General features: G+C 33.9%; 1 protein-coding gene across 7 annotated transcripts in view; it reads left to right on the forward strand.

The window, feature by feature from the left end:
• The window catches only part of ATG2B (autophagy related 2B), a 44,977-nt gene that overhangs the window by 15,873 nt on the left and 14,269 nt on the right, over positions 1–14,835 (forward strand). For 5 of the 7 annotated variants that reach the window (XR_011726231.1, XM_071745655.1, XM_071745657.1 and 2 more), the window contains exons 16-32: positions 191–296; positions 1,328–1,520; positions 1,651–1,793; positions 2,890–3,047; positions 3,296–3,468; positions 3,832–3,982; positions 4,819–5,018; positions 5,805–5,885; positions 7,563–7,669; positions 7,924–8,016; positions 8,816–8,886; positions 9,842–9,918; positions 10,155–10,325; positions 10,768–10,909; positions 11,697–11,899; positions 12,841–13,067; positions 13,609–13,717. Coding sequence is in view for 6 of the 7 variants with exons in the window: in XM_071745655.1 (XP_071601756.1) it covers positions 191–296; positions 1,328–1,520; positions 1,651–1,793; positions 2,890–3,047; positions 3,296–3,468; positions 3,832–3,982; positions 4,819–5,018; positions 5,805–5,885; positions 7,563–7,669; positions 7,924–8,016; positions 8,816–8,886; positions 9,842–9,918; positions 10,155–10,325; positions 10,768–10,909; positions 11,697–11,899; positions 12,841–13,067; positions 13,609–13,717 (2,405 nt within the window). In the remaining variant the exon portion in view is untranslated. The remainder of the gene's footprint in view (positions 1–190; positions 297–1,327; positions 1,521–1,650; positions 1,794–2,889; positions 3,048–3,295; positions 3,469–3,831; positions 3,983–4,818; positions 5,019–5,804; positions 5,886–7,562; positions 7,670–7,923; positions 8,017–8,815; positions 8,887–9,841; positions 9,919–10,154; positions 10,326–10,767; positions 10,910–11,696; positions 11,900–12,840; positions 13,068–13,608; positions 13,718–14,835) is intronic. The other 2 variants (XM_071745658.1, XM_071745659.1) reach the window with 2 other exon arrangements.

Genomic DNA, 14,835 nt, shown 5'->3' on the forward strand with positions numbered 1-14,835 from the left:
GAAATGTTTGGGTTTTTTTTTCTCAAAATTGATATTTAATTTTTGGAGGAAAAGGGGACAAAATTTACATAAGTACTTTAGTAACTACATTGCTAAGTTAGCGTGTTGGACTCCAACCTGAGGAGTGAGCAATCTGAACTTATCAGCTGTCATTCCTATGTTAATTTTTTCAAAATCTTTTTTTATTCAGGTTCATTTGAAGAAGATAACACAGAAGCACCAATAAAATTTTTCCAAGTGTCTGGTGGTGTAGATGGAGATATAACATCTTCATCAGACAATTTTGACTGGCCTCGGTAAAATAATATTTTGGTTTTTAATGTGGTTTGTTTGGATTTTTATGAAGCACTGTTACTTTTCTAATTTTAATATGACTGCCTACGTGGCAAATGCTATAAAATTATTTGCAAAGAAGGACAATTTAGCTGTTGAAAAGAACCCAAGAATTTATTAAAAAAAAAAAGAATGATTTTCATGTATATGTAATGTTTTCTGTGTAGATTTGAGTAAACTTCAGTGAAAGTGAGTTGACTGAAACTTGAAACTTTCTGCTATTTTTGGATTTTTTTTTCACTTTGTCTTTTCTCCTGCTTTTACATTGATCATCATATCAGACAAACAAAAATATCCCTTAAATTTTGCTTCAGAATTTTAGTATAAGCTGGTATAAGCAGCAGTAAGTATAATTATATTGTGCCTCGCTTACTGTATTGCCTTACATGTAATTTAAATTGTGATACTTCAGAGTTACTGACCAGAAGTTCCTTACAGCTATAGCATGTCATACGATGCTCAAAGAGGCAATTTTAGACTTGATAGAGTTTGCCACATGTGTTTGGTTTTTTTTCGTTTTGTTGGGTTTTTTTTTGCCACAGAATATAGTGGCTTTTTGACAGTGTGTTCATATGGGCATTTTTTCAGTCTGATTTTCTTTTATAATGTTTCAAATGAATTTTTCTATAACGTTATGTGCACGTAATGCAGTACATCATGTAGTATTTCTTAGTAGCTGTTGATGGTGTAGTAATGCAAGCAGCATTTTGGGAGTGCACTAAGTTTTACATAGGTCCTGAAGAAGTTGAAAAAGCATTTTATATGATGTTTTGTTTCTTCTGTCAGTTTTTGCCTATAGGTTTGGTCTTTCTTACGGTATCACTTTATCAAATACAACACAATGTTGTCTGATAAAAAAATCCTTGGTATTTTTGCTATTTAGACTGTGTGTATTTAATGGTTACTTAGCAGAGCTAGGAGACATGACTGTGCATCAATACAAAAATTCTAAGCATCTCTAATGGCTTATTCTGTTTAACTTCTCCAATGTCAGGATCGTATTGAAAATAAACCCTCTGGCTGTGCACTCTATTCTGGAGAGGATAGCAGCTGAGGAGGAAGAAGGTGATAATAACTTCCAAGAGGAAGAAGAAGGAGGGTCTCATTCTTTGAAGGATGTCTGTGATATTAGAAGACCAGAGCCTTCTCCTTTTTCTTCTCGTAGGGTCATGTTTGAAAATGAAGAGGTACTACAAAATTTTGTTACTGCTTTGTGCTTATGGTAGACACAATTAATACATTCTCACTATGCATCCTTTGGCTTCCAGTTCTGGTTTTTTTTTTTTACATGAGTTTTTTTTTCCTTTTTTCTTTCAGATGGTGATGCCAGGAGATGTAGTTGAAATGACCGAGTTTCAGGATAAAACAATTAGCAATTCTCATTATGTACTGGAACTCATGTTACCAAACATTCACTTAACATTACCAAGCAAAAACTTTTATGAAAAACTTTACAATAGGCAAGTATGATAAATGTTTTGATTATTGTGACCTGTACTTTTAGTTCTGCTATTCATTGTTGATAAAAGCAATTGAATGAGCAGTAATTTGTTTGTACAGTTTTTAAGAACATAAAATACTACCTAAATATTCTTTCAAGTTAACATCAGATGCCACTGCCATGTATCTGATTTTTTTTTTTTTTTTTTTTTTTTTTGCCAGGTGCTAAATATTGTTTCTGCAGGGTTTATGAACAAAGTGTAAAGTTAAATAGTCTTTTCAGTGAATACTTTGTTCTTATATCTATTCTTAATATTTCATTTGCTTTCTCTAAAAAAGCGTTGCCTTCACTTTTAAATTTTTTTTTATTCAGTGATTTCACCATTTAAAGTTAGGAACCTACAAGTCGGGGGGCGGAGGGGAAACCCTTACCAATCCAGTTTTCAAAGGCTTATGAAAATGTAGAGAAGATGAATCCAAGTTACGGATAGGCGTTCACCATTTATTTGTTATTTTTCTGTCTGGAAAAAAAAGAAATACAACTAGATAAAAATCAACTAAAAATAGGTATTGTGCTACATATTATGTGTTATAAACTGAAAGAGAGATGCTATTTTAGCTTTTGGTAGACGTTACTTTATTTCCGAAGGATTTTTTGACTTCCGAAGTGGCAAAACTGAACCTTTTATTATACAGTCTATGTAATTCTGTACTGAATTTTGCTTATATCTTTGCCCCAATAGACACAGTCTCACCTGAATTGAAATGAGCTAATGTTTCCTACAACTTTGCTTCAAAATTCATGTAATCAAAATAGTTTTGTCACCCCACCCCCCACATCCTACTGAAATGAAATACTATTAGAGGCCTTTGTATCACTGTCAAATGCTAGAATTTGATTTGTGCATACCATAATTACAGAAAAAAATTACTTCCATTATTTATTGCTTTTACTCATGAGTACGTTATTCTTTCTTGTGCTCTTGAATGTTTTTATTTTCCTTGTTTATGAAATTAATTTCTATTATGTGAAGTCTGCAAAGGAAATAATTGCTTGACTGACCTTATATTAAGTAGGAATATAGTAATACATTTTGTATAATGTATTTCTTCTAGGATCAGCAACGATTTATTGTTGTGGGAACCCACAGCTCCATCTCCTGTAGAAACATTTGAAAACCTTTCTTATGGTGTCGGACTATCTGTGGCCAGCCAGCTCATCAACACTTTCAGTAAAGACAGCTTTAGTCAATTTAAATCTGCAGTTCATTATGGTAATACACTTAATAAATCATCTAGACACTATAGTGATTCAAAAGCTGAAGTGGCTGAAGTGATTAAGCTGATTGGGGAAAGCACTTGCAAACTTAAAGGATTTACTTTTAAACCAAGAAGAAAAAAAAATGTAGATTGCTATTAAAATAAGTGTGAAATTGAATCATGTTGCCAATGCCAAAACAATGACTTGTTGGCAAAATTATGTACTAACTAGAGAGTTAGTTGTTTTTCATTTTATGTATAGATGACGAGAGTGGATCTGAGGAAGAAACACTACAGTATTATTCCACTGTTGATCCAAACTATCGTTCACGCAGAAGGAAAAAGCTTGACTCCCAGAATAAGAACTCACAAAGCTTTCTGTCTGTTCTGCTAAATGTGACACATGGATTAGTGTCAATATTCACGGATGTGAAGGTGAGACAGTGGAGCTGTAAAAAATTACGGTTTTTTGACCATGATATTGTCTTCATGCTGCGTGTACTGTTTTCATGCTGTATGTACTGTTTTACAGCCATTTCTAATATTATTTTTTGTATGTTTATATCATACAACATTTCTAGTACATAAAAAATTCTGCATTCTTCATACAGTTTTGCTGTAATAGACAATAATCCAGCATAGTATTTTTAGCAGTTCCATTTAATTTGCTTTATATGAGAATAACTAAATGCAAGCAGGAAAATATGTATTGGTAATATGTGTGATTTTAATTTAGTCTTTCTTAAGCTAGAACACATGTGGCAAGCAACCATTTTGTCATCTCTCATCTTCCTTCAGCAGGATGATGGAAATACACTGGAAGGAAAATATGGTGAATTCTGGTTGGAGTTCAACAGTGGTTCACTTTTCAGTGTGACTAAATATGAAGGCTTTGAGGATAGACACTATGTTTGTCTCCACTCCAGCAGCCTCAATTTATATCATCAAGGTAGGAATGGGATTGATTGAGGTGGCTTTGTGACTAAATTTGAAATGAGATAAGCTTGAAGTTTTTTAGGAGAAATGCTGTCTTTTTAATGTTTTTTTTTTCCTCTGATCATGTATAATTTGGCCCAATGGATTTAGTTCATGATTGGATCATGCTCCTATATATGCTACAGTAGTACAACTTTATGATAACTGTACCTACTTAGTTACAGTTTAGCTCAAGCTTTCCTAGGCAACTGCTGGTCTTTAAAGATATTGTGGTCCTCTGACAATATAGCTGTACATTCTGTTCTTTATTATGAAATTAAACACTTCCTATGTGTTACTTGTTACTTAATTGGAAAAGGTACAGGTTAACAGTGGCTACTGTATCTTTCTGGGCAGCTAGCTATAGTCACCAGACAAAAAAAAAATTAAGTTTATTATGCAGTTTGTGTGGCTGATGTTGCTAAATCTTTTAAGATTTTCCCCTCAAATGTTTCTGAGTCAGTGGCAGTCAAGTTTGTGAATTTTCAGAGCAAGATAATAAATAATAAATAAAAAACTAAATAAAACTAAAAAATAAATTTAAATAAATTTAAATAAAATAAAACTAAATAAAGTAATTAATTAAAAAACTAAGCCTCAAAGTTAGTGATTTTAGCTAGAACTGTGTTTTGAAATACTTGATCTTCTGTAACCTCCCCTTCACAATTTTTGGTTGTCAATGCATGTGCCTAACTTCAGTAATTACTATAATTTTAAAGACATTAAGCATCAGAAGGAGTTTCCTTACTTAAAATTTCATCAATAACAGCTTTGAAGTATGAAATAACTCATTTTAAGATCTCTTTGCAGGTATGGTAGATGGAGTCGTCCCTTCCTCTGAAGTACGACTACCCAGCACAATACGTCCCCATTGGTTAGAACCTACAATTTGTTTCTCTGAAGAAGATGGTCTTACAAGGACTACTTCAGATGGTGTAGGAGTGGATTGTCCAAGTATGCTTACCGTGGCAGTCAAAATCCAATCAGATAAATTAGAGAGTAATACAAAGGTCTGTGTTTTCAAATTTGTGCTCTTACAAACTGTTTATCTCCGTTTATATGGAAGCATCTGTATGTGGGGTTACAAGGGGTAGGGATGAGGAAACCATGTAATTCTGAACTATTCATCCTCCAACTGTAATTTTCTGTTGGAATCTCTTGGGTGGATTGTAAAATTTAAGTATCTGTGTAAATTACTAGTTCTTCCAGTGCTTCACTGTGCTGACCACACTGTATTTCTTTACCAAATACATCTCTTGACCTTCTTCTTGTTTTTATTTTGATTGTGATATAATCTGATGCCAAACCAGGCAAGAACAAATAGGAAAGAGTTTAATGCTTTCTGCTCAGCTCACTAGCAGTGTCATTTATTAGGCATCCTTTGCTTAGCTATTTGGAGTGGCATGGGTAAATGAATGGTATGCTTAGCTTTGACAGCAGCACTTATTAGCATGGCTAGAAGATTACATCGTAGCTGGCATAGTGGTGACAAATAGGTTGGTAAATTCTTCCAGAGAAGAAGGAATCTGCAGATCAGAAAGAATGAAGAGGCAGCCTTCCTGCCTGCCACCACTACAAAACTAATTTTTGGATTATCCTGTTACAAAAAGTATTGCACTATAACTAGCCAGGCTTTCTTTATTAAGTATTCTGAACGCTTTCATTCTGCCACAATCCTTTTTAATTTCTAGACACTTGGAGATTTTGGGAGCAAAAGAATGACTGTTTTATAAATGAGATGTCAAATAATTACTTGTATTTCATGTAAACTAACTCATGCAACTTTTCTTGTGCAGGAATTTCTAGTTGCTGTTGGACTAAGAGGAGCCACTCTTCAGCACAGAGTTCTGCCTTCAGGTTTAAGCTGGCATGAACAGGTCAGGTTGCTACAGTTTTCTCAACTGCATCTTCGATTTCAGTCTCATTGCTTAAACAACTGCTGTAACTATCAAACCAAACCTCTATGGAAAACATTTTTGTTAGGCTGTCTTGTTCTACTCTGTTCTTGAAAGTGTTTTGTACTTTTCTATACTTTTCTATCTTTGAGACCATTGACAAGACTGTAGTCTTAATCAAAAATTCTTATTTGTGTGTTCATTTGCTACAGTTCCTGTTATCATCCTAAACTCAACCCACAACATGTCAGGTAGCTTTTCAGGGTCTGTTTTTATTGGTTTTGTTGTTTGGGGTATTTTTTCCTAGAAGTTCAGGTGGAAAATCTGAATAGTCCAGTGCTATTCAAATACTTGATAATCCTTGATGTAAAAAAATCCACCTTCAAAGCCAACAAATGTGCTACTTGCAGCGCTGAAAAAAAGTGTTTTTCCCTCCTGCTCACTTCATTCTTCAAATCCTGTTTCTCCCTTGTGCATTTTCTGTTTTACATTGTTTGAATAGCAGTAATGGAAAGGAAGACTGGGGAAGTAGGAAGCAGTGGTTTGCATAAAAACTTGCCATGAAAACTTCTGAATTAGAAAGGTTGTACTGTGTGAATGCAGAGGTATAGCATGGCAGATAGGGCTAGAGAGTCTTGATCTGGAAGCTGTGTGTAAATATGCATGGGCTAGGATGTGCTATTAGCACAACAGCAGTGATGTTGCATGACCTTACACCATACTGGATTACAGATAGTTAATGCTGACATTCAAGTTTGCCCTCTGGTATGTATGGTATGCTTATTTTTACATGCATTTCTATTGTGTAACTGCATGGAGCTGAACTTGGCACTTTGGACTCTGTTGTGTCATTATTCTTTTCTTAGTGTTATATTTCTGTGTGTTCATGTAACCTGCTTTGCACCATGTTGCTTATTTGCTCTGAATTTTTGCTCAATTAACATTGTCTGTAGTGCATTTGGAAATCTTTTTTGAGAGGAAGGGGGGAAATAAATAAAAAAACAGTAAATAGGGAGGAAGAGGAAATGATTAAAGGCTAACAGTGTGGGTGTGTCCTTGTCTTGGAATAATTCAGCAACTTTTTTGTGTAACGGATTTGAGAGAGAAGTAGGACAGATCTTAAAAAGGAGGATAGGAGTTTATTTTATGCAGTAAAACATGGCAAAGCAGTATATAAAACATACATGCACATATTTCTGATTGTGTCCATTTTTCATGTCCCCTTCCCCCAGAACAATGAAACTAACTTGAAGATAACTTTAACAATGTACAGTATTACAAGAACGGTTGGCTTTTGAGATAAAGAAAATATTAAAACAGCAGCAACAACTGCAAAGAAAGATGAATGAGACTGTATTTGGGAAATGCTTTAAAAATGGATTGTAGTACAAATATCCACTTAGACATTTGTGGCTTGGTCTTTTCCATACCTTTGAGGCTGCAATTCGGATGTTGTATTTTTTGCCCTGTTTATATTCCATGCTTTTCTGTATTTGGATACTGGGTAAGCACCCTTAAATATCTGAGATTGTTTACTCTCTTTTCCTTCCACTAATCAAGTGTTTTATTGTCATATCTGATCCAAATTTTCATTAATGGATAATTGGTTTTAATTTAACAGCTATTGAAATATTGTAATATTATGTTTGCGATTTTTAGATTTTATATTTTTTGAATATTTCTGATGAGCCTGTCCTGGGATATAATCCTCCAGCTACAATTACAACTTTTCATGTACATCTGTGGAGCTGTGCTCTTGATTACAGGTAAATAAAATACGTGTCACTTGGTAGTACTGCATGTATGTATGTATTCCTTAGGAGCTTTTGGGTTAACTTATTTAAAGAGTATTTATTTAGACTTGTTTAGAGAAAACACTTAGCAAAACTGTAAGGAATTTGAAGTATCTTAAGCACTTGCTTAGGCCTGGAGAGACCTGAGCCGGGTAACGTGAAAGGCTTAGATTGCACTTCTAAATTAGGTACAGTGTTAATTTTTTTTTTTTCTCATTTGTTGCTAGGCCCTTGTTTTTGCCAGTGAGATCTCTACTTACTGTTGAAACTTTCAGCATTTCCAGTAGTGTTGCTGTTGATAAATCTTCTTCTACTCTCAGGTATAATTTAAGTGATTATGAAACATGGAACCTCCTGTAAAACTTGCAATGCCTGTCTGCTTTTTTAACCTAGGAAGCATTTGTGTTGTGTAAACGATCACAATGGTTTACATGATTTGAAATATATTTTGCTCATGTGTAATCCCTATGCTTCATTAGGTTAAGTATTTTTTTGTTTTAGTTGGATTCTGCTCAACAACTATCAATTCTGCAATTTTTAATACAGTTGAAAGATGCCCAGAAATTAAATTGTCTATTATGCTAATTAATAACACCTTAACATTACTTAAAGATTTGTAATTTAGAGACAGTATATTAATTAAGGAAATATTTAGTGATGACTGAACACCTCTAACATTTTAATTGTCTTTCTTGTAACTTATTTGAATATTCATTCTGTTCTGCTTGTTTTGAAGTGAAATATCTGCCAAGTTACAAGGTTTTATCAATAGAACAAGCAAGTGACCTTTGAAAACCTGTTCCTGTTACTTTATTAAAAGGAAAAAAAGCACATAATTCCATAATAATTCCAAAGTACTATTTTGTATCCTAGGAACGATCAAATAATATGAATTGAAATGCAAATAAAATATAATTGAATATATCTTGCAGTTAATTAACCATGGATTTGGAAATTATGAAAATTATAAAATATTGAAGAGTTTGGATTTAAGATATGCTAGATTTGCTTCTATTTAAAATATTTTTCTATACAAATTGCTTTTAGTTGGTGATTTATTTGCACAGCATTTCTTTAGCGTGCTTCTTTACATTTTGGGGCTTTTTTCCACTCTATTAGGATAATTTTAGATGAAGCTGCTTTGCATCTATCTGACAAGTGCAACACTGTTGTGGTGAATCTTCATAGAGGTAAGGATGTTTGAGTTGAGATGAATGAATTGCAGAGCCTAAAGAAACAAAATTTAAGGTGTATTCAGCATATATGAAGGCTATTAAGAAGAAGTCTGAGCATATAAAGAGCATAAAGTTTAATATGAATGAATGATGCAGTGTTGATGAAAATCAATGCTCTAATTTGGATTTGTGTATGCAGAGGTACATTTCTATGCAGTTGGTTACAATTCCATAATGCATATTTGAAAAAAGTTTTTATTTTTAAAAAACAAATCTTCATAGAAAAGAGATTTCATTTTGTGAGGTACGTATTCTAAATAGTTGAACTTGAAATGTGGTCTGTGGCACAAAGTTCTAGGTTCTGAAAAGAGTAATACCAGCTGTTTGGCTCTCATTCACATAGCAGCCTTTAAGGATTGCAGAATTTCAATATTTAATAAAGGAGTTGGAGAAAGCATGAAACCATGTGCACACAAATGGCACTTATCTTAGGTAAGAAATGTCTAGTGAAGAACAGAGTAAAGATATGCCTGTCTTGCTTAAACAAGAAAGAGGGGAATAGGTTATTTGTGGTCCTGAAAGACTAGTGCAATGTGAAAATGGCCTCTCTTTTACTTCAGCTAAAAAAACTGCTAGGATACTTACCCAGCTTCTGTGTGTCTCTGTTTGCTTAACTCACACAGATGGGATGAGAATAAATATCTTAAAAGATTACACTGCACACAGATGGTGGTAGTGGGAGTGATGTATTGAACTGAAAAGATTTGAGTTCTTGATATGAGTAACTGAAACTTGAACTCTGAGAATAATCCTCATAAAAATGGAAAGGCAGAGATATAAAAGGTTTTGACATAAAAGTTTCCTTTAAATGTTCATGCTAAATCATTTAATGACCAAAAGTACATAATAAGGATGATGCTTATTACTTCTGGTTTTTGGTTGTTTTTTTTAAATACTCATTGTCTTTCAGATTATGTTCGTGTTATGGATATGGGACTGCTGGAACTAACCATTACAGCAGTAAAATCTGATTCTGATGAGGAAAGAGTAAGTATTTAATCACAAATAAAATATAAAATGTAAATTCTCCATTACAGATTGGTATTTGATAATTGCTTTATTACACTTTAGTATCAGGGAATGTTTTCTACTTTATATATACTTTTTTAAAAATCCTTTTTCACTAGTTACACAGTTATTTTCTATTAATTTATAGAGGCTATTTTTATGGAACCTTGGATTGATTTGAAGTGTATTCTTACCTGTTGATCATTGCTATGTAGGCTAAACCACGTTTTGAACTGCACTGTTCCAGTGATGTAATCCATATTCGTACCTGCTCCGATTCGTGTGCTGCACTGATGAATCTCATACAGTACATTGCAAGTTATGGTGATTTACATCCACCCGCTAAGACAGAGATGAAACATGGAGTTAGCAAGCCAAAAATGAAGGTATAAATAGGCAAAATGACATCAACTGTCTGTTTCCTGGTAGTATGTTTCATTTTTATTTCCCCATTCTATTTCCAAAGAATGATATTTCCTGCAAAGAAATTAATAGATTGCATCTAGCTTAAAATATATTAGAGAGTAAAATAGTTCCTTTTATTCTGCTTTGGTTGATAATGTTTTGAAATAGCTTGTGCTGTGGAAAGGAGGAAATTCCAGTGCATATATGAGCTGTCCTAGTTCTCTGATGATCTAAATACCCTGAATCTAGCCTACTTTATGAAGTTTCTAGCCTACAGTTTCAGCTCACTTGATTATTTATGAAGTTAAGGTGTTACTACTTAGAGTTTAAGAGCTGTGTATCAAGCCTTTTTAGTGAAATCTTGTTCAACACAATATTGAAGTTGTCTTAAAGATGTAACTATGTGTAATTTCTCTCCTACAGGTAGAGACCTTTAGCCAACCATCTTCCCATGGAGCTGTCCTGGCGGAATCAGAGCAGCAGATTTTACGGGATTTGATGAGTGATGCAATGGAGGAAATAGAGATTCAACAGACTGCTTCTGCCATGAAGCCAGAGTCTAATGGTAAGGATCATCTGGAGGAATGACTGCTTACAAAGTACAACCCTTCTGGAAGAAAAGTGGGATTGAAAGTTGAGTATGTAGAAATGCTGCCACAAGAATGGGAGTGTGCCTTCAATGTCGGAAGTCAGATTCTCATGTTTAGTAACAATAATGCAAAATATTCTAGTCAAATACACATTACTGAGATATTGAAAACAGCAAGGAAGGAATCTGACTTTGTGGGACTGTGTCAAGACCCCACTAAGTTAGTATGGGTGGAAGACTGCAGTGTGAAGGAATCAAAGACCTCTGTCTTGTGTATGATGGTGTTCCAGGAGGATGATCCAGGTCTGAATCAAAGGAAGAACTTTTATCTATGAGGAACTTTTTCAATTAGCAGATAGAGCAAGATAGTGAATTTTCTCTAAAGATTATGAATTCCATGCTGTGGCAAAAGTTAAATCCAGATTTAAGTTGGCTGAGGGTTTTGTACTGCATACAGAGAATTTCGGTGTTTTCATGGTGTTTGATCGCTCTGTTGATGGCTGAAGGTGAGCAGTAGTCAGTGTAATTGGTGATTACTACCAGAATGAGAAACTCAGACACAAAAGTGATTGCTTTTTTTTTTAATGTGTCTGTGGGTTGTTTTTAATGAAGAGTTTTGTAGTATAAATTGATTCAAGAATCAGTGAGAAAATTGCCTTGATGTAATTGAAGTCAAATTTTTGTAAAGTGTTACATTATTTTGTTCATATTTTTAAAAGATTTTTACACTGAATCTTTTTTTCCACTCTCCTTCAATTCACAGGGGTTTTAGACGACAGATCTCAAACTCAGGAGCCATCTTGCTCAGATCTCTTCCTGTTTCCAGACGAAAGTGGAAATGTTTCACAAGATTCAAGTCCCACTTACTCTTCATTCACTCATCACATGATAAATGAGGCAATGGGAGATGTTCCTGCAGAAAGTGATGATTTCTGCATTCTTTTTGCACCCAAAGTTGCTGTTGCTGTAAGAATTAGTTCTGTGAAATACTTGCAAAATCTATAAGCAAACTGAATTAGAGAAAGACCTTAAGAATCATAGCTTTTTGTGGTTGCTTAGTGATATTTTTAACAGTAAGCAGTGCAGCAAAAAAATATTCTGCTTGAAAGCCTGTTGTGCATTGTTAGGAATGAATGCAAGTATTTTCAAATATGTATGCTTTTTCTGGGTCTTAGCAGTATGTAACTGATCTTTGATCTGAGTAATATATTAAATTCTATTGCCATTTTTCCTGCATTTGAGTAATGGATTACTAAAGCCATTTTGACTTACAGTCATGGCAAAATTAGAAAAAAAAAATGTTTTGAGCAAAATACAGTATTTATCAAAATGGCAGCTTTTCACATCTTCTAATCTTTTAATTATTACTGTCATAGTCTAAACTTTCAGTGCTTTTATGGGCCTAAGATCCTTGCCAAATCTTGGAGAAAAGTTTGTATGTCACTTCACACCACTGTCTGTCCACATCATTAAAATATTTAGGAAACTGTGGTCAAACTCTTTAAAAACATATAGTATTCATGTTCTTTATATTATCTCTGGTTGTATTCTTAATAGCCAAAGGCAGTTCTGGATCCCAGACTGGAAGTTGTATTTGCCTGCTTACCTTTGAACTTGTTTGTTTCCAAACATGCTAATATGGTAGTCTGGGCTCTTCCATAGTTTTTTGCTTGTTTTTCAACTCTTGGTTTTGTTTTTTTTTAACTACTTCTCAACTTCTATGTTAATTTTATATGCTTATGTCTTTAAGATACTTTATAAGAATCATTCATAAACCAAGCCTGTGTGATACAAGCTTTAGAGGACAGTACAGAATAATTTCTTTACATAGGAAAGATTTAGATGTCTTGGTAAAGACAGCAGATTTTACCTTCTCAATGCTTCATACTTTTTTTTTTTTTAATTAGGAAAAAGAGGAAGAGCCAGTAATAAAAATAATGGTTGATGATGCAATTATCATAAAGGAAAATCATTTCAGCCAACCTATAAAAAAAACAGATACAAGCAAAGCTCCTCTTCATTTTCCTGTTCCTCTGGTACGCTATGTTGTAAAGGAAATCTCTCTTATTTGGCATCTTTATGGTGGAAGGGATTTTGGGACTGCACCACCAACATCTCCAGCTAAAAGTTTCATGTAAGCATTTCATGTAATTCTGTAGATTAAAAAAATCTTAAAAATTTTCCTTTGATTTGAGGCTTGTTCTCAGGCCTCCCTCTCTTACTTCTTTGTACCCTCTTCACAAGGAATCACTAGAATGGTTTGGTTGGAAGGTATCTTAAAGATCATCTAGAATCTTCTTACTCAGCTTAGCTCTCACACAGCAGAATGTATTTGTCATATGTCTTAATCTGGACAAGCTGGATTTTTTTTGGTGTTTGTTTTGGGGGATGGAATGATGGGATTGCTTTTAAGGGTTCTGTTACAAGTTAAATTTTCCTACAGAAATGTTTTACAAATGTTAATTTGGTGGATGACATACACCTAGCATTCTGCTTAAGTATGCATTACTTGATTAACAAAAAGAATTTATTTGGTTAGCAGTAACACAGCCTGTAGTAATTTTTTTCGGTATTTTCTATCCAGTGAAATATACATGCTTTTAGAGTTACATTAACACTGATGTAACTTCAAAATTCAGTCTGTGAATGTGTATTTCTCTTTTTTATATCTGCAGAAGTCCCCATAGTTCTCCTTCACATACACCAACGAGACATGGGCGGAGTACAGTATGTGGGGGACGGGGAAGAAACCCAGATTTCCTAATGGAAATACAGTTGAGCAAGGTAAGTGACAGAAACAGCTTCAGCTATGACTGTGTGTGAATATCTTCATCCATTTGATAAGTTTTCCACTAGAATTCTTCAGTTAGTAACTACATCTAAGCCATCACTTTAAAGATGATGAACTAAGAATTTAACAAAAAATGTATCTGTTCATCTAGCATAGTGTTGTTTACTTGCTGAATAAACATGTTTCTAAAGATGAAGGATATTTATTATTCTTGAAGCTCTTGTTTATTATAACCACATTTTACAGCTGCTTTTCTGTTTTTAGTTTTACTCAGACTGTTGACATACTATTGGGCAACTGTTTGGCAAAATAGCTGGGACATAGATCTGTTGAGCCGCTCAGTTTATGATAACTGGATATTAAATAACATTCAGTGAGATAACAATATTGTTCCTAACATATTTAGCATCCTTCAGGAATAAGTATGTTACTGTTGTTTTCAATCCTATGCTTAGCTCTAACATACAAACCAGGTGCTTGATTCTGGCATTTTGAAGAATACTGGCAAGGAGTTAACCAAATTTCACGTTAGCTGGATAAATAACAAACCTTTATTTTAAAAAGGCTTTCTGAAACATTTCCATAAGCATGAAAGTTACTGCATAAAACTAAATGCCTTTTATAGTCTGTTTCTGTTTCTACAGCTTAAAATTCATCCCATTGTCACTTTATCTCGCCAGAAATGTTTGATACTTGCTTTAGACTTTTCTAGAAAAAAATATGACATTGCAATAAAAAAGAGGAAAATACCCACAATGCTTAATATTCCACACGGAAAACTTTGTATGTAGAAGTGTAGCAATCTCTCTTGCAGATATTTAAGGAGTTGCTGTTAGTACTGAAGCATAATCTTTGTCTTTTTTCCCTGATTTCTACCTCTAGCATGGTACAATAAAAATATATCTGTTTAAAAAAGAAATTAAGAAAAAAAGAGTTTTAAAATCGTAAAGTTTCCTGAGCAGTGTTTATGGTAAACATCTATTACAATGTTCATTATCACATGTGTCTCGAGTCTTGCCTCTTACCAGTTTCTTAACGTTATAGTATCTGGCCAGTAGAGGCCACTGCTCTGCTTGCGATGTGTCCTCTGCTTCATTACATTGCAGGCAAG

Source organism: Heliangelus exortis, chromosome 5, assembly GCF_036169615.1.
Source record: "Heliangelus exortis chromosome 5, bHelExo1.hap1, whole genome shotgun sequence".
Taxonomy (NCBI): domain Eukaryota; kingdom Metazoa; phylum Chordata; class Aves; order Apodiformes; family Trochilidae; genus Heliangelus; species Heliangelus exortis.